Source organism: Manacus candei, unplaced genomic scaffold (assembly GCF_025592945.1).
Source record: "Manacus candei isolate 608988 ecotype Guabito, Panama unplaced genomic scaffold, ASM2559294v1 h1tg000015l, whole genome shotgun sequence".
Lineage (NCBI taxonomy): Eukaryota > Metazoa > Chordata > Aves > Passeriformes > Pipridae > Manacus > Manacus candei.
In genome coordinates, this window is record NW_026138063.1 from 21,177,283 (window position 1) to 21,199,217 (window position 21,935).

General features: G+C 62.0%; 3 protein-coding genes across 3 annotated transcripts; 2 read left to right on the top strand and 1 right to left on the bottom strand.

The window, feature by feature from the left end:
- Positions 1-7,117, top strand: CFAP410 (cilia and flagella associated protein 410). The gene is made up of 7 exons (XM_051781816.1): positions 1-130; positions 1,811-1,829; positions 2,458-2,504; positions 3,177-3,406; positions 4,368-4,539; positions 4,914-5,007; positions 6,143-7,117. The coding sequence occupies exons 1-7, from the start codon at positions 54-56 to the stop codon at positions 6,266-6,268; spliced, it is 765 nt and encodes a 254-aa protein (XP_051637776.1). The 5' UTR covers positions 1-53; the 3' UTR covers positions 6,269-7,117.
- A 2,695-nt stretch (positions 7,118-9,812) lies between these two features.
- PFKL (phosphofructokinase, liver type) lies at positions 9,813-16,098 on the bottom strand. The gene is made up of 22 exons (XM_051781778.1): positions 15,952-16,098; positions 15,343-15,416; positions 15,172-15,249; positions 14,894-15,083; positions 14,544-14,709; positions 14,415-14,459; positions 14,225-14,333; positions 13,830-13,925; positions 13,646-13,738; positions 13,222-13,347; positions 13,069-13,133; positions 12,848-12,911; positions 12,614-12,760; positions 12,463-12,533; positions 12,287-12,374; positions 12,010-12,162; positions 11,754-11,918; positions 11,527-11,588; positions 11,092-11,203; positions 10,912-11,011; positions 10,698-10,803; positions 9,813-10,612 (listed from the first exon to the last, which is right to left on the bottom strand). The coding sequence occupies exons 1-22, from the start codon at positions 16,034-16,036 to the stop codon at positions 10,465-10,467; spliced, it is 2,343 nt and encodes a 780-aa protein (XP_051637738.1). The 5' UTR covers positions 16,037-16,098; the 3' UTR covers positions 9,813-10,464.
- A 1,939-nt stretch (positions 16,099-18,037) lies between these two features.
- On the top strand, positions 18,038-20,532 carry PROCR (protein C receptor). The gene is made up of 4 exons (XM_051781820.1): positions 18,038-18,212; positions 18,339-18,575; positions 19,466-19,732; positions 19,815-20,532. Exons 1-4 carry the CDS (start codon positions 18,158-18,160, stop codon positions 19,925-19,927), a joined length of 672 nt encoding a protein of 223 aa, XP_051637780.1. The 5' UTR covers positions 18,038-18,157; the 3' UTR covers positions 19,928-20,532.
- The last annotated feature ends 1,403 nt before the right edge of the window (positions 20,533-21,935 follow it).

Genomic DNA, 21,935 nt, shown 5'->3' on the forward strand with positions numbered 1-21,935 from the left:
GGAGCCTGAGGGCGCCGGTGCCGCCCCTGGAAGCCGGCCTGGCCCGGCCCGGCATGAGGCTGAGCCGGGCGGCCGTGCTCCGGCAGGCCAAGGCCGCCGCGCTCGACGGCGTCCGCCGCCTCAACTGCTGGTGCGCCGGGGGACGGGGACGGGACGGGGAGAGAGGGGTGGGGAGGGCACGGACAGGGATGGGGAAGGGACAGGGATGGGGAGAGCACAGGGATGGGGAAGGGACAGGGATGGGGAGAGCACGGGGATGGGGAGAGCACAGGGATGGGGAGAGCGTAGGGATGGGGAGAGCACGGGGATGGGGAGAGCACGGGGATGGGGAAGGGACAGGGATGGGGAGAGCACAGGGATGGGGAGAGCACGGGGATGGGGAGAGCACGGGGATGGGGAGAGCACGGGGATGGGGAGAGCACAGGGATGGGGAGAGCACAGGGATGGGGAGAGCACGGGGATGGGGAGAGCACGGGGATGGGGAAGGGACAGGGATGGGGAGAGCACAGGGATGGGGAAGGGACAGGGATGGGGAAGGGACAGGGATGGGGAAGGGACAGGGATGGGGAAGGGACAGGGATGGGGAGAGCACGGGGATGGGGAAGGGACAGGGATGGGGAGAGCACGGGGATGGGGAAGGGACAGGGATGGGGAAGGGACAGGGATTGGGGGAGACTGGCAGGGGTGGGGAAGGAGGACAAGGATGGAGGGGGGACAGGGACTGAGGGGACAGGCAGGGATGGGGAGGGGGGACAAGGATAGAGAGGATACAGACAGGGATGGGGAGAGTGGACAAGGATGGGGAAGGAGAACAGGCCTGGATGAGGCTGAGGGGACAGTGATGGAGGGGGCATAGGGATGGGGAAGAAGGACAGGCAGGGATGGGTGAGGGGACAGACAGGGATGGGGAGGGCACAAGCAGGGATGGGGAAGGAGGACAAGGATGGAGAGGGAACAGGCAGGGATGGGGAGGGGAGACAGGGACTGGGGGGGACAGGCAGGGATGGGGAATGAGGACAGGCCTAGGTGAGGCTGAGGGGACAGTGATCAAGGGGGACAGGGATGGGGAAGAGGGACAGACAGGGATGGGGGGGGACAGGGATAGAAAGGGTCAGGCAAGGCTAGGGAAGGGGGACAGACAGGACTGGGCAGGGAGGGAAAGAATGGAGGAGGGACAGGCAGGGATGGTGTAGAAGGTCAGGGAGGGATGGGGAGGGGGAGCAGATGGGTGGGTGAGGGAGGACAGCAGTGATGAGGAAGGGGAACGGGGATGGAGGGGGGTCAGGGAGGGATGGGGAAGTGGGACAGACAGGGATGAGGAGGGGGACAGGGGTGGGTGAGGGCAGACAGTCAAGGATGGGGAAGAGGGGCAGGGATGGCATTAGGGAACAGGGAGAGGTGGGCAGTGGGGACAGGAAGAGATGGAGAAGGGGGATGAGATGTGATAGAGGCAGGGATGGGTGAGGGTGATGAGGGATGGTGAGTGGGGACAGGCAGGGATGGGTGAGAGGGGGCAGGCAGGGATTGGTAAGCAGGAACAGCAGGCATGAGGAGTGGGGACAGGGAGGGATGGGAAAGGGGGAGAGGCAGGAGTGGGGACAGGGCACAGGGATGGCCCTGGGGGTCAGGCAGGAACATGGCTGGAGGGACAGGCAGGGATGGGGCTGGGGAGGCACAAGCAGGCCCGTGACAGACTCTGCTGCAGCAGTTTGGGGGGGCCGGGCGGGGGCTCAGGCTGTGTGCGGGGTGTGGGGGGAGCAGGGGGTGGCTCACGCTGCCGTGTCCCCCTGACCCCCCTCTCCTCCCGCAGGGGCAGCCACCTGACAGATGTAAGTCCCAGAGGAGCCAGCGAGGAGCCCCAGCCTGCGGAGCCTGGGCCAGCAGCCGGAGCGGGGACGGGATGCAGGGGGTGGGAGTGGCAGCGTTCGGGCCTAGGGTTGGGCTGGCCCCGTGCCAGTGAGCTGCAGGCCTTTTCAGGGTTGATCAGCAGCTCACACCATAAAAAAAATAACAAACCAAAAGGGACTGCTGATGTTTCCAAATTGGAAAATTTCTCTCTGAGGCCTTGCGTGAGCCCCGGACAGCAGGACCCTGAGTTCTACCTCATCTGTTTGGGACTTTGGATGAGGTTCTGTTGGTAGGAGAGGCCTGGCAGAGGTGAGAGGGGCCTTTGCTGCCTGTGGAGGCTGCAGAGTTGCTGGAGCAGAAGAACAGCGTGATGCTGGTTGGAGTCTGTGCTTCCACTCCTGGGGAGAGAGGCTGGAGGAGCTGCTGACTCTGCACTCACTGTGGCAGCAAATCTCTCTGGTGGTGTTAAACTCGGGTTAGACTGAAGCAAACCTAAATGCCTGATCGTGCTTGTTGTGATTTCAGTTGGGTTTATTGTGATTTCAGTTGGGTTTATTGATATTTTTTCCCACCTGTGCCAACGTGCTGTTTCTGTCTCTCCCTGCCCAGATCTCGATATGCCGGGATTTGCCCAACATCGAGGTGATCACGTTCAGGTGAATGCCAGGCTGCCAGCTTTGGAGAGGGCAGGGAAATCACCTTTTTCCTGGAGCTTATTTTCTTCCCACCTTGCTGTGGTTGTGTGTCTGAGCTGCCTGGCTCTTCGTGCCCCATTTCTCATGCAGCAGGGATGTAGAAATGATTATTACTCACTAGCTCCTCTGCACCTTCCCCTTTGCTCCTCAAGAAAATAACCCCTGTTTCAACAAGTGTTAAAACCCCATTGTTGAAGTCCCATTCCATAGTTTGGATGGGGATCATCATGGCCTCTGTGTGTGGCCTGTTAGCAGGGTGCTTGTTGAAATGCTTCATGGATCTCTCAGAGCTTTTCCTTTCCATAATACACCCAACTTTTCACCCATCCTGGGAATCCCATGGAGCCAATGCTCTGCGAAGTGGAGCTTGGGAATCTTATGTGGCTTCTCCTTTGGTGGGTCTGAGGAAGTGCCACAGGAAAGGGGGCAGGTCTGGGGGAAGCAGAGGCTCTTTGCCATCCTCAGCAGAGGAGCGCCGGCTGTTTTAATTCTGCCCTCTGTTCACAGAGATAAAATGCCACAAGCCACGGGCTGAATATCCCTCACCCTGCTGTGCCAGGGTGAGGCTGTAGCAGGAAAAGGGTCTGGGAAGGTGCAGGAAGGGAGGGATGGGCTCTGACCGTGTCTCCGCAGCGTGAACGGCATCTCAGACCTCGAGCCGCTGACGCAGTGCCGGAACCTGAGCGAGCTCTACCTGAGGAAGAACAACATCTCGAGCCTCAATGAGCTGTTCCACCTCAAAGGGCTGCCCCGGCTGCGGGTGCTGTGGCTGGCAGAGAACCCCTGCTGCGGGCAGGACCCCCACCGCTACCGCATGACGGTGCTGCGCAACCTGCCCGGCCTGCAGAGGCTGGACAACCAAGGTGGGTGTGGGCAGGGCACCACCAGCCCTGAGCCAGGGGAACTGGAGGCGCTGGTGTGTTGGTTCCTCTCTTTGAGGCATCCTTTGATTTCTCCTTGAGTGAGGATGTGGCAGAGGTTGAGTGTTCCATCTGGGAGATCCAATGTTTCTAAGCTGTTTTCCCCCTTCCCCTTTCCCCGCTCCCTCTCCTCCTTCCATTCCCCCTCTCCCTTCTCCATTCCTATGCCCTTCCCCTTTCCTTTCCCTTTTCCCTTCTTCCCTTTCCCCCTCTCCTTCCTCTCCCTTTCCCCCTTCCCCCTTCCCCTTTCCTTTTTCCCCTTTCCCTTTCCCTTTCCCTTTCCCTTTCCCTTTCCCTTTCCCTTTCCCTTTCCCTTTCCCTTTCCCTTTCCCTTTCCCTTTCCCTTTCCCTTTCCTTTTCCCCTTCTCCTCTCCTTCCTCTCCCTTTCCTCTTTCCCCTTCCCCCTTTTCCCCTTTCCCCTTCCACCTTTTCCCTTTCCCTTTTCTCTCTTTTCTCCCTTTTTTCTATTCCTTTCCCTTCCTCTCCCTCCCCATCCCTTCCCCACATCAGCAGAACCAAGAGCACCTCATTATAGCTCAGGCAGTACCACTAATTAGTGGTTTTTTAGGGCTGTGCCCTTTGCTGTGGCCAGACAAAGGTTCTGCAACTGGATCTGCTGTTGTAGAAAAGCTTCTCTGTTTTTTTTTTTTCCATCTGGTAGCAGCGATTTGGTGGCTTTTGCAGCCTTCTGCAGAGACAAGAAATAGGAAAGCATGTTTGCATCCCTCCCTGTTACCCTCCTCTGAGAGGCTGGGGATGGCTCCCAGCGTCCTCCTGCATGGGTTTCACTGCAGGAGGAGGGTGACAGCAAAATGCCGGAGAATTCCTGGAGCAAACCCCTTGGGTTACACCTCCCTGGGCTGCTGCAGCTCATAGCAACAGGGTTTCGTTTGGGCTTTTGCAGCAGTGACAGAGGAGGAGCTGTCCCAGGCCCTGGTGGATGGTGTGGAGATCACGGCCCCCCCAGCCCGGAGGAACGTGGAGAACGGCTGGGCCGAGTGCACGGAATCCAGCGCCGCCGGATCCACCGCGGAGCCCGGGAGCGAACTGCTGGGCTCCAGCCTGGAGGAGACAAAGTGAGGGCTCACCTGGGAGCTGCTGGGATTTATGGGCTGAACTCCTGTGTGGCATGAAAGGACCCTGCTGTTCCGAGGGCCGGGCCCGCGGCCGGGGGGGTTCCCGTTGTTCCAGGTGCCGTGGGGAGCTGTACTGTGGAATGGCACCGGTGGGGCTGGTCGTGTGTCTGCCAGACAGGCTCTGCTGTGCTGGGTGACTCGAGTGTGTCAGCTGCATGTGCAGACAGGGACGGATCCTCTCTGATCTGGGAGCTCCATCCGTGCCCAGAGTCCTCCAGCTGGATACTCCTTGCATGTTTGCCCATGATGGATTGGCCTGCCAGAGGAAGATTCTCCCACCTGATCATAATAACATTTGCCCTTTGGTTTTCCAGCAAAATTCAAGAGGAGCTTGATATGAAGCCTGTTCCCAGGGATAAATATTCCTCCTTTTCCCCTCGAGAGACAGACTGCAACCGCAAGAAGAGAGTGAGTGTCTTTTAAAGACCAAATTGCTTTTCCTGTGGAGGACATGAAGGCCCTTGGATGTGTCCAGAGGGGAACAGCTGGTGCCGGGGCTGGAAGGAGTGTCCAGCAGCACCTGAGGGTTCTGTATTTGTCTGGTTTGGAGAGAAGGAGGCTGAGGGGCCACCTCATCCCTCTCTACAGCTTCCTGAGGAGGGAGTGTGGAGAGGGAGGTGGTGAGGTCTTCTCTCTGGAATCCAGAAATAAGACACGTGGGAAAGGTCCAAAGCTGTGCCAGGGAGGTTCAGACTGGGTATTAGGAAGAGTTTCTTTAGCAAGAAGGGGGGTCAAACCTTGGGAAGGGACTGCTGTACTTGAACTTTAGGTGGTTCCTCAGCCCCCTCTGTGGTGTAGCCCTGGATGAATCCCATGGATCTTGGTGGTTCCGCTGGGAATTGCTGTCTGCTGGGCTCAGTGCCATCACATCGATCTAAACCACACTCTGCTTCTCTCTCCTATTGGTTGCCTAGAGCAGCACCACAGGCTCTGACCATTAAAGAAGGGGGAGATGGCCTCAGGTTGCAGCTGGAGAGGTTCAGGTTGGATGTGAGGGAAAAGATTCTCCCTAGAAGGACAATTATTTAGGCTGTGGAATCTCTCCCTGGAGTTTTTCAAGCCGTGGTTTGACAGAGTCACGGCCTGGTGTTGGCAGCATTCCTGCAGAGGGGGCAGGGCTGGGCTGGGGACCTCTGAGGGTCCCTTCCAGGGATTCCACCAGCTCTCCTCACTCCTCAGAGCAGAGGGCTCCTGTCCTTCCCCATCCTACACATGCTGGAGAGGGAGGGTGGCCGCTCCTGAAAGTGCCTTTCCCTACGGAAGCCAGGCTGGAGCGTGGCTGGGAGCCAGAGGTGTGTGGGCAGCTCAGCAGGACTGGGAGGATGGGTTGGTCCTGCATTCCAGGCTCCTCACGTGCCACAGCCTCTGCCTGTGTCTGCCCCCGGGGCTCGGTTGTTCCCTCCTGTGGCTGCAGGTGGCTGCTCCCAGCTGCTGCCGGTGGTGGTGGTGGTGGTGGTGAGGGAGTTCCTAGAAAGAGCAGGGAAAATCCAGTGTCCATTTCCTGGCTGGCTTGTACGAAGCAGTGTCTGCCTTATTCCCACAGAACAACGTCCTGAACGCCATCCTGCTCCTCATGAAGGAGCTGGACGCCGAGGGGCTGGAGATCATCCAGCAGACGGTGGTGAGGAGACTCCAGGCCTTGCAGAAGAAGGAGCTGCAGGAGGAGTGAGGGTGCCCATGGCCATTCCAACCCTCCCTGGAGCCCCAGCCCCGCGGTGCCATCCTGCCCACACAACCCTGGCTGCAGCCAAAGCCTCGGTGCTCCCGCTGTGCTTCCCGTGGGGAGGGGCTGGGCCGGGAAGCTGCTGCTGGCTCCTTCTCCGGAGCTTTCCTGCCTGGGGAGCAGGCTCTGTTCATGTTTGTATCCCGTGTCTTTGGGGCTGTTGGATGGGAACTGCAGGCAAATCAGCAAAGCAGGAAGGAGCAGGGCTGCAGCCAGAGGTGCTGTGTGATCCAAGGGGGGTGGCAACTGGAAAAGTCACCGCTCGTGGGCAGCTCCCACTCAGACTGACCCTTGGCCAGCCTGGGGTGTGTTGAAGCCTCTGGAGGCAGTTTCTGCCACAAAGATTTGGTTTTGTGAGGTCTGTCAAGGAGGCATTTCCTGAGATGATCACCAAGAACCGTCTGGTGCAGGTTGTGAAGGTCAATGTCAAATTCTTAATTTCTTTTCCAAGCCCTGACTGGCTTCCTCTGGTCACGGCCAGTGCTTCCTTTAGCACTGCTGTGGGGGTCAGGCAGACCAAAGAAAACCTTGGAGCAGCCTCAGTGCAACACAAATGACTCCCAAATCCTGGATGCTCAGCTGTCCTCTCACCCCCACATTCCCTGCAGGCATTAGAGCAGCTTAAGGAAACATCCAAGTGAAAGGGCCCTGGGCGGTGCTGCCTCTGCTTTGCCCAGACATCAGGGGTGGGCGTTGCTCTCTAACTGATAAAAATGCATTTACTAAGGTTTTATAGAGCTGCTAAATACAAGCTAAACTGTTGTGACATACCAAATAAACCCAATTATCCCTTGAGGCCGTGTATGTCGTGGCTGGGGGCACTGCTCCATTACCTCTGGTTCACGGGGCACATTGTGAGCCCTACCGAGCAGGAGGAGGGCTGGGATCCCTCACATTCCCGCTCCACTGGGCCTCTGAAATGGTGATCCTGCTCCCAGCAATGCTTCCCAAGGGCACGGGGTTTGGGGAACCTTCCTGCAGCCGCAGCAAGGGCAGGAAGCAAAGGAGAGGGTGAGGAGAGCTCAGTGCAGAGCCACCCCGGGCGAGACAATGGCCCTGAGATGGGACACGAGCCGGGCCCTGGCACTGCACTGTCCCTGTCCCCTGTCCCCACTGTCCCTGTCCAGTGTCCAAGCCGTGCTGCCTGGAAGGAACACTCATCAGGGAATGTCCAACAAGCCTGTTTGCCTGACCTCGGTGGGAAGGGACACAGTTTGACCCTCGTCACTTGGGGGGTATTTTCTGATGCCTTTAACTCCTCCAGTGACCTCAGTTGTTTCCTTCTGCGTTAAATCCAGCTGCAGTTGTGTGATTTATGATGTCCCAGACTTCTCTCGACAGCCAGGGCCCGGGAGACTTGTCCATCATCCCCTGTGCATGATGTTCTGAGGGCAAGTCCTCTCCCAGGCTCCTGACCCGTCCATGTCGGGGAGCAGGGGAGCTGCTGGACCCCCCAGCTCTTCTGGGATGAGAGTGATAAACGGCATCATCGTGGTTTGTCGTCAGGGCTCGTTGGCCGTGCGGCTGGTGGAGCAATCGCCACGGCCTTGAGGACACTCTGACACAACTCCTGGGAAGCTGGGCTGTGAATCCCAGGGCAGGAACACAGCTCTGCCTACGTGCTGTGCTCGTCATCCTTGGCTGGTGCAGGGCTCCCACTGCCCTGGCTGCTCCCCACGGCTCCTCAGTGTCCCTGCAAACCCCGGGGGGAGGCTCCTGCCCTTCCCTCTGGCCCTGGCAGCCTGCCCTCCGCTGCAGGAGGCTCCTGGATTTCTGCTCTGCCCTCAATTCAGGGTGGGCTGGATGTGCCGGGAAGCCTGGGAGCACAGTTACGTCCCCTCCTGCTTAGCCTCTGCCTGCCCATCTCCCCCCTGGAATTTGGCCCTCCAGGGGTTTTTTGGGTGGAAATGAGGTGTCAGGGCTGCAATGACTCCATCTCCCAACATGCAGCTGGTCTGACACCCCTGTCCCCATTGCCACCCCGAACCTGGCTGCTGCAGGGCTGTGCTGTGACAGATTTTCCGTGTGACCTGCTCTCACCCTGCCCTGCCTCAGCAGGGAATATTGAGTGGCGAATGCAGATGATTCCCAGTTGTGGAAAATGCCAGTGGCTGTGTGGATCCAGCACCATTTCCCTTCAAACCACGAGCCCTCTGACCACCTTGGGGCCTCCTCTGGACTCTCTCCAGCAGCTCCATGTCCTCCCTGTGCTGTTCCCCAGGGCTGGAGCAGCTCTGCAGGGGGGTCTCCCCTGAGGGGCAGAGGGGCACAATCCCCCCCTGCCCTGCTGCCCACGCTGGGGGATCAGCCCAGGGCACGGGGGGTTCTGGGCCGGGCCATGTCCAGCCTCTCCCCCACCAGCCCCCCAGGCCCTTCTCCCAGGGCTGCTCCATCTGCTCATCCCCAGCCTGGAGTGATCCCGGGGCTGCCCCGACCCAGCTGCAGCACCAGCCCTTGGCCTTGTTAAACCTCAGGAGATTCCCAAGGGCCACTTCTGGAGCCTGTCCAGGTCCCTCTGGATGGCCCCGTTCCCCCAGGTGTGTCCTTGCACCCTCAGCTCGGGGTCACCTGCAAAGCTGCTGAGGGTGCCCCTGATCCATCCTCTGCCTCATTAATGCACAGATTAAATAACACTGGTCCCAGCACAGACCCTCAGGGCACCACTGCCCACTGGTGTCCACTGGGACCCTGAGCCTCTGACCACGACCCTCTGGATGGGACCATCCAACCACTTCCTTGTCCATCTGACAGTCCATCCATTGAATCCTTCTCTCCCCAGTGTAGAGAGAAGGATGTTGTAGGGGACCATGTCCAAGGCTTCACAGCAATCCAGATAAATGACTTTATAATCCATATAAATGTCCTCTGTAGCCTTTCCCTTGTCCACTGATGGAGTCACTCCACCACAGAAGGCCAGGGGGCGAATCAGGGGGAACTTTCACTTGGGGACAGCTCCGTGGGGAGGACAAAACAACAGCATGTTTGACTCAAAAGCCTGTGATGCATCCTGGTGCTGGCGCTGTCCTGGAGGCTGCAGCCGTCAGCTGGAACCCCCAGGAGGAAAGTGTCCTGGGAAAGGGGCTCCATGGAGCTGTCTGGAATGGCTGAACACGAGGAGCGTGGCCAGACCGGCACGTTTGGCAGGAGCCCTGAGAAAGTGCCTCAGCAAACGCACTCAGCGCCTCCATAAATCACTTGGGCACGTCCTTTGAAGGTGGGAACGGAGTGATTTTCCTCTGGAATTGCAAAGCCTGCCCGCAGAGGATGCTGACCTTGCCCCTACCATGGCCTGGACAGCAAGAAGCCGCCCGCAGTCCCACTCTCCCAGGCTTTGAGGATGTGCAAAGCCAGGAAACCTCCTGGCCCGGCATTAATCCGGCTTGGGAAAACCATCTGGCTTTCCCGGCAGGGACTGTCCCCCCCATCCCACCCCCAGCCCTGCCATCCCTCCCTCCCCCTTGGTGCTCAATGACCACTCCAGGCAGGCAGGTTTGGCTCCAGCAGGTTTTATCTCTAGAGGAGGAGGAGCAGCACCACGAGCAGTGCAGGATCCGGGGTCACAGAGCAGCGGTGAGATGACGGACACGGCACCCGGGGCCGCGCGGTGACGTCGCAGCCAAGCGTCATGCAAGGGGGAGAGGGGCTCGCTGGGACCCCGCGCTCAGCCCTCCTGACACCCCACAGGGATGGAGCTTTCCTGGGGCTCAGGGGCAGCCCCAAGCCCCGGGGAGCAGCTCCAGCCCCTCTGGGATGGCACCGCACCCTCCTCACCCCCCTCCCGCACGTGGGGCAGGCGAACACAAAGCAGCAGCAGGGGTTGGCTCAGGCGGTCAGGCCGCTGGACAAGGACTTAAAATACCCCATGATTAAATAATAATAAACTATTAAGAGAAGATCAAGGGTCTGGGCTGTGCAGCTGGGCTCAAGCAACACCTCCCTTCTGCACCTGCACAGGGACCAGACACCGCACCAGTGATTTGGGGCAGGATTGTGCCGTTCTGGGAGCTGGCACCAGGCTCTGCCTGCTTTGAGGGGTCGGTGGCAAAGCTACAGGGCTACTGAGAATGGGGGGATGCGGCGCTCCCCGAGCAGCACTGGGGGGGCAGAGGACACGGTGGGGGCTGTGGTTGGGGCTGGTGGCACTAGAAGCCCTTCTCGATGCTGAGGGTGCGGCGGGTGACGTGCTCCATCTGCCCCGAGATGTACTCGGTGAGGCTGATCTGGTAGTTGGCGAGCATCTTCAGCATCAGCCGCAGGTTCAGCCACCACTGCTCCTGGGGCAGCCTGTGCCTGCAGGGGGGGACACGGCTCTAGAGGGGACAGCCCGGGAATGTCCCCCTGGGAGCTGGTGAACCGCCGGGGCACGGGCACTTACTCAAAATCCGTGACTTTCTTGAGCTCTGTCACAGGGCTGAAGGCCACCACCTTCTTCCGGAGCCCGATCACGCAGGCAGAGTCCCCCGAGTTGGCAAACACACGCCCTGGGAGGGGACATGGCCGACCTTGACTACCTCGCCGGGAGCTGAGCCCGGAGCAGCAGCCACCAGCCTCCCCCACGCCCACCACGGGACCCCCAGCCCTTGGCTCACCCTTGCTGTAGACTTGCTGCAGCTTCTCCGACATCCACAGCACCGCCTTCACTCCCAGCTTGGTCCCATAGTTGCGGTCAAAGGGGGTCGGGGCTCCCCCCTGGGGACAGAGAAATGGGGCTGTCACGCCTGTCCAGCCCACGGGGACAGCGGTGGCCCACATTGCCCTGTCCCCTGTACCTGCTGGAGGTGGCCCAGGACGTTAATCCTGCAGTCGAAGATGCCTTTGCCCTCGGAGGAGTAGAGGTTGTAGAGGAACTCGGTGGTGTAGTGCTCGTGGCACTTTTCATTGCTGGGGGTCACAGGGAATGGGTTGGGGGGGCTGCTCCTTACTCTGCCATTCCCTGTGCTCCCCACAACACCTTTCTTGGCTGCTTTGTTCTCCTTGAGGCCCAGAGCCCTGGCCTGTGTGCCCAGGGGGACCCTGGGGCCAGGGTGGGGACAGCTGTGGAGGCATCCCATGCAGGACTGTCCCCACGGCCGAGCATGCCCACTGTGTCAAACCTCACAGTGCCCAGGGGCCCTCTCTGGCCACGAGAAGGACTCAGCTCCGGCCTTGCTCCCCACCACGGGGCTGGGCTTTGCAGTGACTGTCCCCAAAGGTCCCCAACTCACCGCAGCACCAGCCCTCTCTGGATATCTGTCTTCATTTTGTCAGTCAGGTGCTCCACATTGGCCTGCAAGATGAACACCAGGATGCTGTCCCAGGTCCCTCCGGTCCCCTCTGCCGGACCGAGGCACCACCACCATCAACCCTTAGCCATGCTCCTCCAGCTCCTGCCCTGCCCTGCAGCCCTCCCTTCCCCGACTTTCCTTCTTCTTTCAGCCAGGAAGCCGCTCACCTTCAGGTCGTGGATGGTGAAGGGGTCTTCGTAGACGTAGGCGGCGTCGGCGCCCACGGCGATGCCGGTGACGGTCGACAGGTACCCGCAGTAGCCGCCCATGGTCTCCACGATGAACACGCGGCGCTTGGTGCCCGAGGCCGACTGCTTGATGCGGTCACAGCTCTGCGCCAGGAGGAGGGGGGGGTCACATTGGGAAAACCCACCTCTGCCTCCCAGGGCTGGGAGGTGAGCTGCTCCCCGGCCCGGCCCTCACCTCCATGGCTGCGTTGACGGCCGTGTCGGAGCCCAGGCTGAAGTCGGTGCCGGGCACGTTGTTGCTGATGGTGGCGGGGATGACGCACATGACGATGCAGAGCTCCTCGTACTGCCCGCGCGCCTCCACCAGCTGCAGCACCCCCTCGTACGCCTGCGAGCAGGGACGGGGAGATGCCAGCCCCGCAGCCAGCCCCACCTCCCAAAAGCATTCCTTTGGGATGCCCACAGCCCACCACCCTGGCCCCCAGGAGCCAGGGCTGAGGGTCCCCCCGCACCTCGAACCCGCCGATGACCAGCAGCCCCTGGATGTTGAACTTCCGCACGTTCTCCACGATCTTTTCCATGCAGGTCTTGGGCAGTGTCCTGTGGTGGGGGGGGGAGGAGAGACCGTGGTGGTGAGGACAGGGGTGTCACCTCCCCTACACCCCCCGTCTCCCAGGGCTGCACTCACCGCTTGGTGCCCAGCATGGACCCGCCGCGTCCCAGCCATCCTGCCACGTCGTGCCAGCCCACCTCGCGGATCTGCGGGCGGGATTAGGGGTGGGAAGGGCACCCCGTCACCCCCATCCAAGCCCAAACCCACCCCCTGGGACACCCCTTACCTGCCCCTTGGCCAGGCCCTCGAAGCCATCGCTCACCACGTAGATGGTGTGTCCCTGGCAGATGCTGATGCGCACGGCCGAGCGCACGGCCGCGTTCATGCCGGCGGCGGGGGCTCCCACGTTCAGGATGGCCATGCTGAAGGGGCTCTGCGGGGACAGGGAGGGGCACAGCACATCCATGCGTGTCCCCAAGGTTGGGGGTGGTGTTCCCTGATGCTCCTCATCTCCCCTCACCTTCTCCTGCGCCGGCTTCTGGTGTGCCAGCAGCTTGTAGATGTTCCAGTTGTTCTCGAAGCTCCTGCAAGGACACGGTGAGGTGTCCCCAAGGCATGTTTGGACCCTGGGGTGGGGTGGGGGGAACACCCTTCTGGCTGTGGGAGCCAGCGGTTTCCCAACAAGGAGAAGTCCCCATCCCATAGGGATGTCTGCCTCGATCCCCAATCCCTGCTGCTCACCCCCCACGGAGCTGGATGGCCTCCTCAAACCTCTTCTCATCCATGGCCTTCTGCACATCCTTCGTCTTGGGGGCAAGGCAGAGACACAGCACTGTGACACCCACACCTGTGGGGTGGGGAGTGGGACTCCCACGCCGATGCCCCGGTACTCACCACCTGGACACACTCCATGAGTGGCAGCCGCACCGACTGGTTCCCGGAGAGGCTCACCACGCACGCCGGCGTGTCCGGCGTGGCCTCCAGCAGCGCCATCACCGCCTCCATTCCCATCTTGCTGCTCTGCAAAGGGACAGGGGTACCTGTGACACCGGGGCCACCGGACCAGCTGGGTGGGATGCTGGGGATGCTCCCACAGGCTTGGAAACCATGCAGCTGCCGATTCACAGCCGGAGAGGTGATGGTTTTACTCAAAACCCCATGAATTCCGCAGGAAACAACGGGGAACGGGTACATGGCTCTGCCTGGCACAGCAGGGCTGAGCCCATCAAGCTTCATCCCAGCTGGCAAGTCCTTTTCCACGGGCAGAGGGGTGGCAGGAGCGGGGCTCCACCTCTCCCTGTCCTCCCCCGGGACCTACCAGCACGCGGTCGAAGGCCGAGGGGGTCCCTCCGCGCTGCACGTGGCCGAGGACGGTGACGCGCGTGTCGAAGCCCAAGCGCTGCACCACCAGCTGCAGGGGAGAGGGGGTGTCACGCCGAGGACCCGCTGGGGACCCACCGGTCCCTGTGGGCACCAGAGTAGGTGGCAGAGAGGGCACTCACGTCCTTCACGTAGTTGGAGGTGATGGGTTTCCCGCTGCGGTCGATGGCGCCCTCGGCGATGATGATGATGTTGAGCCGCGACCCTCGGCTGCGCGTCTGGCACGAGGGGAGAGAACTGAAACTCCCGGTGGCCGTGTCCCAGCACCCTCCCCTCCCCGCCAGCGGCCGCTGCCCCGGGGGTGGCTCAGGTCACGGGCAGCCGAGCCCCCGCCAGCGCTGCCCCTGGCACGCGAGGGCTGGATTTGCGCTCGGCTGAGTGCCCCGGGTCACAGGACAATGGCGGCGGCTCCCGAAGCTTCGCGGGGGCCAGGCACTGGCCTGAGGCTCAGCCCGGGCTCCTGAGGGGAATCTCCGTGGGGAAACAGGAGACAGGACTGTAGGAGACACTCCCTCACCTCCCCCAGCCTCTCGCACATGAGGTCCTCCCAGCCGTCCTCCGGAGGGGATTCAGGGATGAAGAGCCAGTCAGCGCCTGAGGCCAGGCCAGACACCAGCGCCAGGTACCTGGGGGGACACGGTGGTGGCAGCCCCGAGACATGACATCCCACATCCCATCCCACTGACGGGCTTCCCTCAGGGCCTTACCCGCAGTGGCGACCCATCACCTCCAGCACGAACGTCCGCTGGTGGCTGCAAGGACACAGGTGGGAGGACAAGGAGTGGGTGTGATGCCGGGGGGAGGCCCAGCATCCCCCCAGCGCCCGCCCCGCTCACCTCTGCGCCGTGGTGGTGATGGCGTCGATGACCTCCATGATGCGGTGCAGGGCCGAGTCGGTGCCGATGGTCATGTCGGTGCCGCAGAAGTCGTTGTCGATGGAGCCCACCAGCCCCACGATGTTCAGGCGGCAGTTCTGCCGCGCCACCTCCTCGCTGATCTGCCCTGGGGGGGGTCACAGCCACCACACCGGTTATTCTGGGGCGCTCACATCCCCCCCGTCACCAGTGGAGCAGTGTGGGAGCCCAGCCCTCCTCGGGGTCACAGCGATGGGGTGAACCTCCAGATCCCAACCCCGCTCCGACGCCTTCTGTGCCCACCCGGGGGCTTTGGGAGGGGGTTCACCCACCGTCTCGGACCAGCTCGTCCAGCAGCCCGGCCCACTCGGAGCGGAAGATGTCAGCGCCGGTGAGGCTGCCGTCGCCACCGATGACGCACAGGTTGGTGATGCCGTGCTCCACCAGGTTGCGGGCGGCGCGGAGCCGCCCCGCGCGCGTCGTGAAGGCCTTGCAGCGGGCGCTGCCGATCACCGTCCCGCCCTGGGGGCACAACGGGGGCACACGGCTCGTCACCCGGACTTGGGGAGCTGGGATCGGGGGGTCCCACGGCCCCACCGGTGACCCTCACCAGCTGGATGATGTTGGAGACGCTGAGCCAGTTGGCTTGCTTGATGTTGTCACCCCCCTCCACCAGCCCCTCGTAGCCCTGCGGAAAAGAGCAGGGTGGAGGTGAGGGGTACCCTGGCACAGGGGGGTGGGTGCCCCCCACACATGACAGGGAGCAGGGGGGTATCCCAACCTCATAGATGAGGAACACCTTGGCTCCCACGTATATCCCCATGCGGGTGACAGCGCGGACGGCGGCGTTCATCCCTGGAAAAGCGAAATGTGACCCGGGACGTTCCGTGGGATCCTGTGTCCCACGGGGGGTGGGATCCTGTAGGTGACCCCGAGGGGTCCCCTCGACCCTGAGCCCCAGAGGAGATCAGATCCTGTAGGTGACCCTGAGGTGTCCCCTAGAGTGAGTGGGACCCACGTGGGCTGAGACCGGGCAAACTCCACGCACGGGTGGGAGCTGTGGATGAGCAACTGGCCGGGAACGAGTTGCTTATCGGGGAAAAGACACTCTCCCCTCCGTGAGGCTCCCCCCGCGGGCCCGTGCCTTGTCCCGGGGGTGATGGGGACGGGGAAGCTCCGCGGGCGGGACGCACCGACCCTCCCCCGTGGGGGCACACGGGGCGGGGGTGTCCCATCCCCGCGCCCCGGGGCGCAGCGCGGGCCGCGGTCCCGCGGACTCTGGCCCCGGGCGGTCACGGACAGGGACACGGGCACGGACACGGGCACGGACACGCGGGGAGGCCCGGCGGCCTCCCCCCCCGGGCCGAGCCCCCCGCCCCGCCGGGTGCACCTTGCGCGTCGCCGCCGCTGGTGAGGACGGCGATGGCCATCCCGGCCCCCGCCATCCGCAGCCGCTCCAGCTCCGCCGCCGCCATCGCTGCGCTCCCGGCACCGGCAACGCCGCCACCGCCCCGCCCCGGGACACGCACGGACCGCGGACACGCCCCGGGACACGCCCCGGGACACGCAGGGACCGCGGACACGCCCCGATGGGGGACACGCAGGGAACGGGGACACGCCCAGGAACACGCCCCGGGACACGCACGGAGCAGGGACACGCCCCGGGACACGCCCCGGGACACGCCCCATCGCCCGGAGCGGCAGGCAGGGTGACACGTATCGCGACATAGTGCGCCATGTCGTGGCGGACCGTGGGGACATCCCGCGCCACCCCATCCTGTGTGAGATTCGTCCCAGAGTTCTGAGGGAACTGGCGGACGGAGCTGCCAAGCCACGCTCCAGGTTATTGGAAAAGCCGTGGCAGGTGAAGTCCCAGGTGACTGGGAAAAGTGAAACGTTGTTCCCGTCTTTAAAACGGGTGGAAAGGAGGAGCCTGGGAGCTTCCCGTCAGCCTCTGTGCCTGGGAAGGTCATGGAACCGACCCTTCTGGAAGCTCTGCTGAGAGACAGGGAGGACAGGGATTCGGGACAGCCAGCACGGCTTCACCAGGGGCACGTCCTGCCTGACCAACCCGATGGTCTTCTGTGGTGGAGTGACTCCATCAGTGGACAAGGGAAAGGCTACAGAGGACATTTATATGGATTATAAAGTCATTTATCTGGATTGCTGTGAAGCCTTGGACATGGTCCCCCACAACATCCTTCTCTCTCCACTGGGGAGAGAAGGATTCAATGGATGGACTGTCAGATGGACAAGGAAGTGGTTGGATGGTCCCATCCAGAGGGTCGTGGTCAGTGGCTCAGGGTCCCAGTGGACACCAGTGGGCAGTGGTGCCCTGAGGGTCTGTGCTGGGACCAGTGTTATTTAATCTGTGCATTAATGAGGCAGAGGATGGATCAGGGGCACCCTCAGCAGCTTTGCAGGTGACCCCGAGCTGAGGGTGCAGGGACACACCTGGGGGACGGGGCCATCCAGAGGGACCTGGACAGGCTCCAGAAGTGGCCCTTGGGAATCTCCTGAGGTTTAACAAGGCCAAGGGCTGGTGCTGCAGCTGGGTCGGGGCAGCCCCGGGATCACTCCAGGCTGGGGATGAGCAGATGGAGCAGCCCTGGGAGAAGGGCCTGGGGGGCTGGTGGGGGAGAGGCTGGACATGGCCCGGCCCAGAACCCCCTGTGCCCTGGGCTGATCCCCCAGCGTGGGCAGCAGGGCAGGGGGGGATTGTACCCCTCTGCCCCTCAGGGGAGACCCCCCTGCAGAGCTGCTCCAGCCCTGGGGAACAGCACAGGGAGAACATGGAGCTGCTGGAGAGAGTCCAGAGGAGGCCCCAAGGTGGTCAGAGGGCTGGAGCAGCTCTGCTGAGAGGAAAGGCTGGAGAGTTGGGATTGTTCAGCCTGGAGAGGAGAAGCTCTGGGGTGACCTGATTGTGGCCTTGCAGTGGCTGAAGGAGCTACAAAAAAGATGAAGAGAGACTATTTCCAAGGGTTTGGAGTGAGAGGAGAAGGGGGAATGGCTCCCCACTGCCAGAGGGCAGGGTTAGGTGCGATATTGGGAAGAAATTCTTCTGTGTGAGGGAATCCCCACCCCTCAGCTTAGCTCCCCCGAGTGTCACCCCCTTCCAGGGAGGGGGGTCCTGGTGCTGGATGCCCACTTCACGCCTGGTGGGTGTGAGGCTGCTCCCTCCATCCCTCCCCCATTCCCTGGGAATGGTCCCCATCACCGTGTCCCCACTGGTCTCCCAGGGGAGCAGGATGGACCCTGCCCTGCCAAGGGATGGGGAAACTGAGGCAGGCACTGGCTGCTCGCCCAATTCCCTCTGTCCCGAGGTGATTTGGAGCCTCATCCCGCATCCCGGGGCGCTGCAGTGCCCGGCATGTCCGGCAGGGAAGGGGTGCGGGTGGGTCGGGTGAGGAAATGGGAGAGACCTGGCTGGAGTCCCGCTCTCCTCCTCCCACAGCCCCACCTCCCCGGCCGGCTTAACATCCCATGGGCCAGCCCGGGGCCACCATTCCGTGCCCACCGCTGTCCCCACGCCGAACTCCCGGCCGGGCCAGCCTCGGGGCCACCGTGCCGTCCCCATCCCCGTGCCCGTCCCCGCGATGCTGCGGCTGCTGCTGCTCTGCGGGGCCCTGGGCTGCGGGGCGGAGCAGGCGGGTAAGGCAGGGCAACGGGGGCCGAGAGCTCGGGGTTGGCGTGGGGGGACACGGGGGCTGGTAGGGGGTGGGCGCGGGGCTCGCGGGGGGGACGGGGCGGTGCGTGATGTCCCCACGTGTCCCGCAGCCCCGCTCACCTTCACCATGGTGCACTACACCCGCGTCTTCGAAGGCAATTGCCTCTTCTGGGGGAACGCCAGCCTGGACGGGCGGCTCAGCCACGTGCTGGAGGGGCACAATGTCACCCAGGTGCTGCCCCTGGAGCCGCCCCACGCCTGGGCCCAGCGGCAGAGGGACGTGACCACCTACCTCAGCACCTTCAGCAACCTGGTGAAGCTCTTCAACAAGGAGAGACCCATGGACTGTGAGTGGTGCCCGGGGGGCACTGGGGTGGGGGAGACCCCCCTGCACTGCCAGGGCACGGGGATGGCTCTGCAGGGACAGGTGGGCAAAGGGGTGGGGACACGGCCATGTGCAAAACCTCTCTGTGGGCAAAGGGAGCCCTTCTGTGGAGCCGGGAATTTCTCATCCAGAGCCTGCCCTGGGAACGGGGTGATGCTCAACCTGCTTCTGCTCCTCAGGAAAAGGGCTGGGACTGCAGCTGGGGGGGATAGTGAGGTGTAGGCACCCTGCCTGCATCCCACCTGTATCCCACCTGCACCCTGCCTGCATCCTACCTTCTTACTGCCTGCTTCTTGTGTTCATCCCACCTGTATCCTACCTGCACCCTGACTGTGACCGGCTTGCTTTCTGCCTACTCCCTGCCTGCTCCCTGCCAGCATCCCACAGCTTTCCAGGAGCGATGGGATGCTGCTGGTGACGGTTTCGTGCTCCTGCACCTCTCCACAAGCCCAGATTCCTCTGCTGCTCCTGCCCAGGCTGTGCTTCACCTTCCTTTTCTTCCTTACCCCCAAACCTGTTCCTCCCCAGCTCCACATTTCTGTACCTGCTCCTTGGGGAGCCCTGTGTCACCACGGGGTCTCTGGTGTGACACCCCCACATCCTGGTGTCCCCCTGCTCTCTGGGTGCATCCATCCAGGAGAGCAATGAGTGCCCCGAAACCCTCTCATCTCCGTAAAACTGGATCTGTGCTGTTGGGAGATAAGGGAGGGAAAATAATCCCGGCCACTGGAAAAGCCTCTGAGGGGGAGCAGAGCCATGGGTGGGTCGGCTGTTGCAGGGCTGAGGCCGTGAGAGCTCAGGGCACGGTTTGGGTGGGACCTGGTGACCCCGTCTGTCCCTCTGTCCCCACAGACACCCAGAGGCTCTGCTGCCACCTCGGCTGCCGCCTCTTCCCCAACGGCACATCCCACAGCTTCTACGAGGTGACCCTCAACGGGACGGCCTTCCTGAGCTTCCACGTCCCCAACGCCACCTGGCAGCGGCGCTGGCCCGGCCAGCACCGGGTGGCCGCCTTTGCCAAGACGGAGCTGATGAAGTACCCCATAACCACCCAGCACCTGCAGCACTTCCTCAACACCACCTGTGTCAGCATCCTGCAGGCTCAGAGCGCCGGGACAGGTCTGGGCTGGGGCCTGGGATGGGGACAGGGACGTGGTGGGGTGACCCCGGTCGTCACCTCCGTCCTTCTCGGCTCTTGCAGGAAAACTCAGCGTGCGGTCGCGCGCTCCGCTGGTGCTGGGGCTGATCCTGGGGACCCTCTGCTTGCTGGGCATGGCCGTGGGGATCTTCTGGTGCACGGGAGGGAGCTGCTAACGGAGCTGGCAGCTGTCCTGCGTCACCCCATGGACACAGGGGATGGACCCATCATCTCCCTGTGGATCCGTCATCTCCCTGTGGAGGCAGAGAATGGACCCATCACCTCCCCATGGATCCATCATCACCCTGTGGAGGCAGGGGACAGACCCATCACCTCCCCATGGACATAGCAAGGGATGGATCCATCATCTTCCCATGGATCCAGCATCACCCTGGGGAGGCAGGGGCTGGATCCATCATCACTCCATGAATCCGTTGACCAAGCTGCTCCCCCACAAGGGATGCACATCCCCAGAGCCATGGGCTTTGCTCCCAAAGGACACCAGTGGCTTCCCTGCCCTGTCCCAGCTGGACTGATGCCCCCAGCAGCCTCTACCCCAGGGATGCTCTCCACGCTGGGCTGGCACAGTGTACTGAGACTCCACAGAAACACGCCTGGCACAGATGGAAAAATGGGGAAGAGGGGGGTGGTGGGGAAACCAGCAGGAGAAACAGCCAAGGAATGGTTAAAAGAATGGAGTTAAACCCTCATCTATCCCTGTTCCAGAGGAGTGGAGGGAGGATGTCACACCTTGTGTAATAAAAGCACCCATCAACTCCCACCACACCTTTGGCTGCTCTCATTCCCCTCAGCAGCCCTGTTGGGGGCTGTGGATCCATCATGGATCCATCATGGATCCATCACAGGCTGTGGATCCATCACAGATCCATCATGGATCCATCACAGGCTGTGGCTGCTGGTGCCAGTCCCAGTGTCTGACCCTGGGCTGTGCACTGAGTTTTCCAGGCCTCTGGAAAGAGGCTGTTGGTGTTTGCTGGAGGGGTTTGCAGCTCCTGAGCTCATTTCAACCTTCCCCCGGCTTTGGTTTGACTCAAGTCACTTTCCCACTGTTTTTCATTCCAAGGCCAAGCACAGACAGCTGTGAGGGCCAGTTTTCCACAGTCCAAGTCCCAGCTAAAAACTCCTCTTGACTGTTTAAACTTTGGTTGTACCAATAATAAATTCTTGGCTGCGTTTCCCTTTCACCCAAAGGAAGATTTTGAGCTCTCCTGCTCATCTCCACCTCTCCAAGCACAGGAAGGGCTGGAGATGAGCCAGGAGCTGGCTGGGGACAGTGGTGGAGGGGACAGTGCAGGAGAGAGGAGCTCTCCTGCATTAACTTCCAGCTCTTTCCTTTCTAAACACCCTGTGAGCAAGAAAGGGTGGGATGGGGGAAGAGGGGAAAAGAGATGTGGGACAGAGGGGATGGGGAGATGACCCTGGGAGTTGTCCTCCAGCAGGGATGGAGAAGGAGGTGTCCCAAGCCCACACCTCATCACCCTGGCCCACGGCCATCCCTGAAGCAGCCCCCGCCTCCCCAGGCTCCGGGGGCAGGGACTGGCGTGTTCCCCACCCTGCGGAGGCTCCGAGAGGCCGGAGAATCCAAAACAACAGGGCTGAGGCACGTGAGCATCATCGCCTTTGGCAGGAGCTGTGCTGAGGGACAAGCACTGCCTGTCCCTGCCACAGGCATCCAGGGGTTCTGAAGGTCACACACAGTGGGTTTGCTCCCCATGGAGGGATAAAATCCCTTCCAGTCGGGGGAAACAGCCACATTCCCGGCTCTGCTTTGGCTTTCGGACTTGGGGCATCTCTGCTGCCTGCACGTGTTGCACCATGGTCCCCAAGAGCCGGAGGGATTCTCATTCCCAGTCCCCCCCTCCCTGGGCTGCAGCTCCTTGCTCGGGCTGGGATTGCAGAGGGCGGATCCTGTGGGATCCCCGTTGGATAGCCAGGAGGGCACCCAGGGCAGACCCAGGCTGGAGAAACCAGGGAGGTCTGGAATAGCAGGTCTTGTTTTGCTTTTTGCTTCTGAAATGCGTCATCTTTTGGACAGATGAGGAAGCCTCCACTTGGAGCAGCTCTGGAAAAGCCTCTTTCCTCCTTGCAGGCCCCCCGTGCGTGTCGGTCGCAGCAGGAGAGCGCTCCAGGACGGAGCCGACTCTGCTGCTGGTCTGGAGTTCC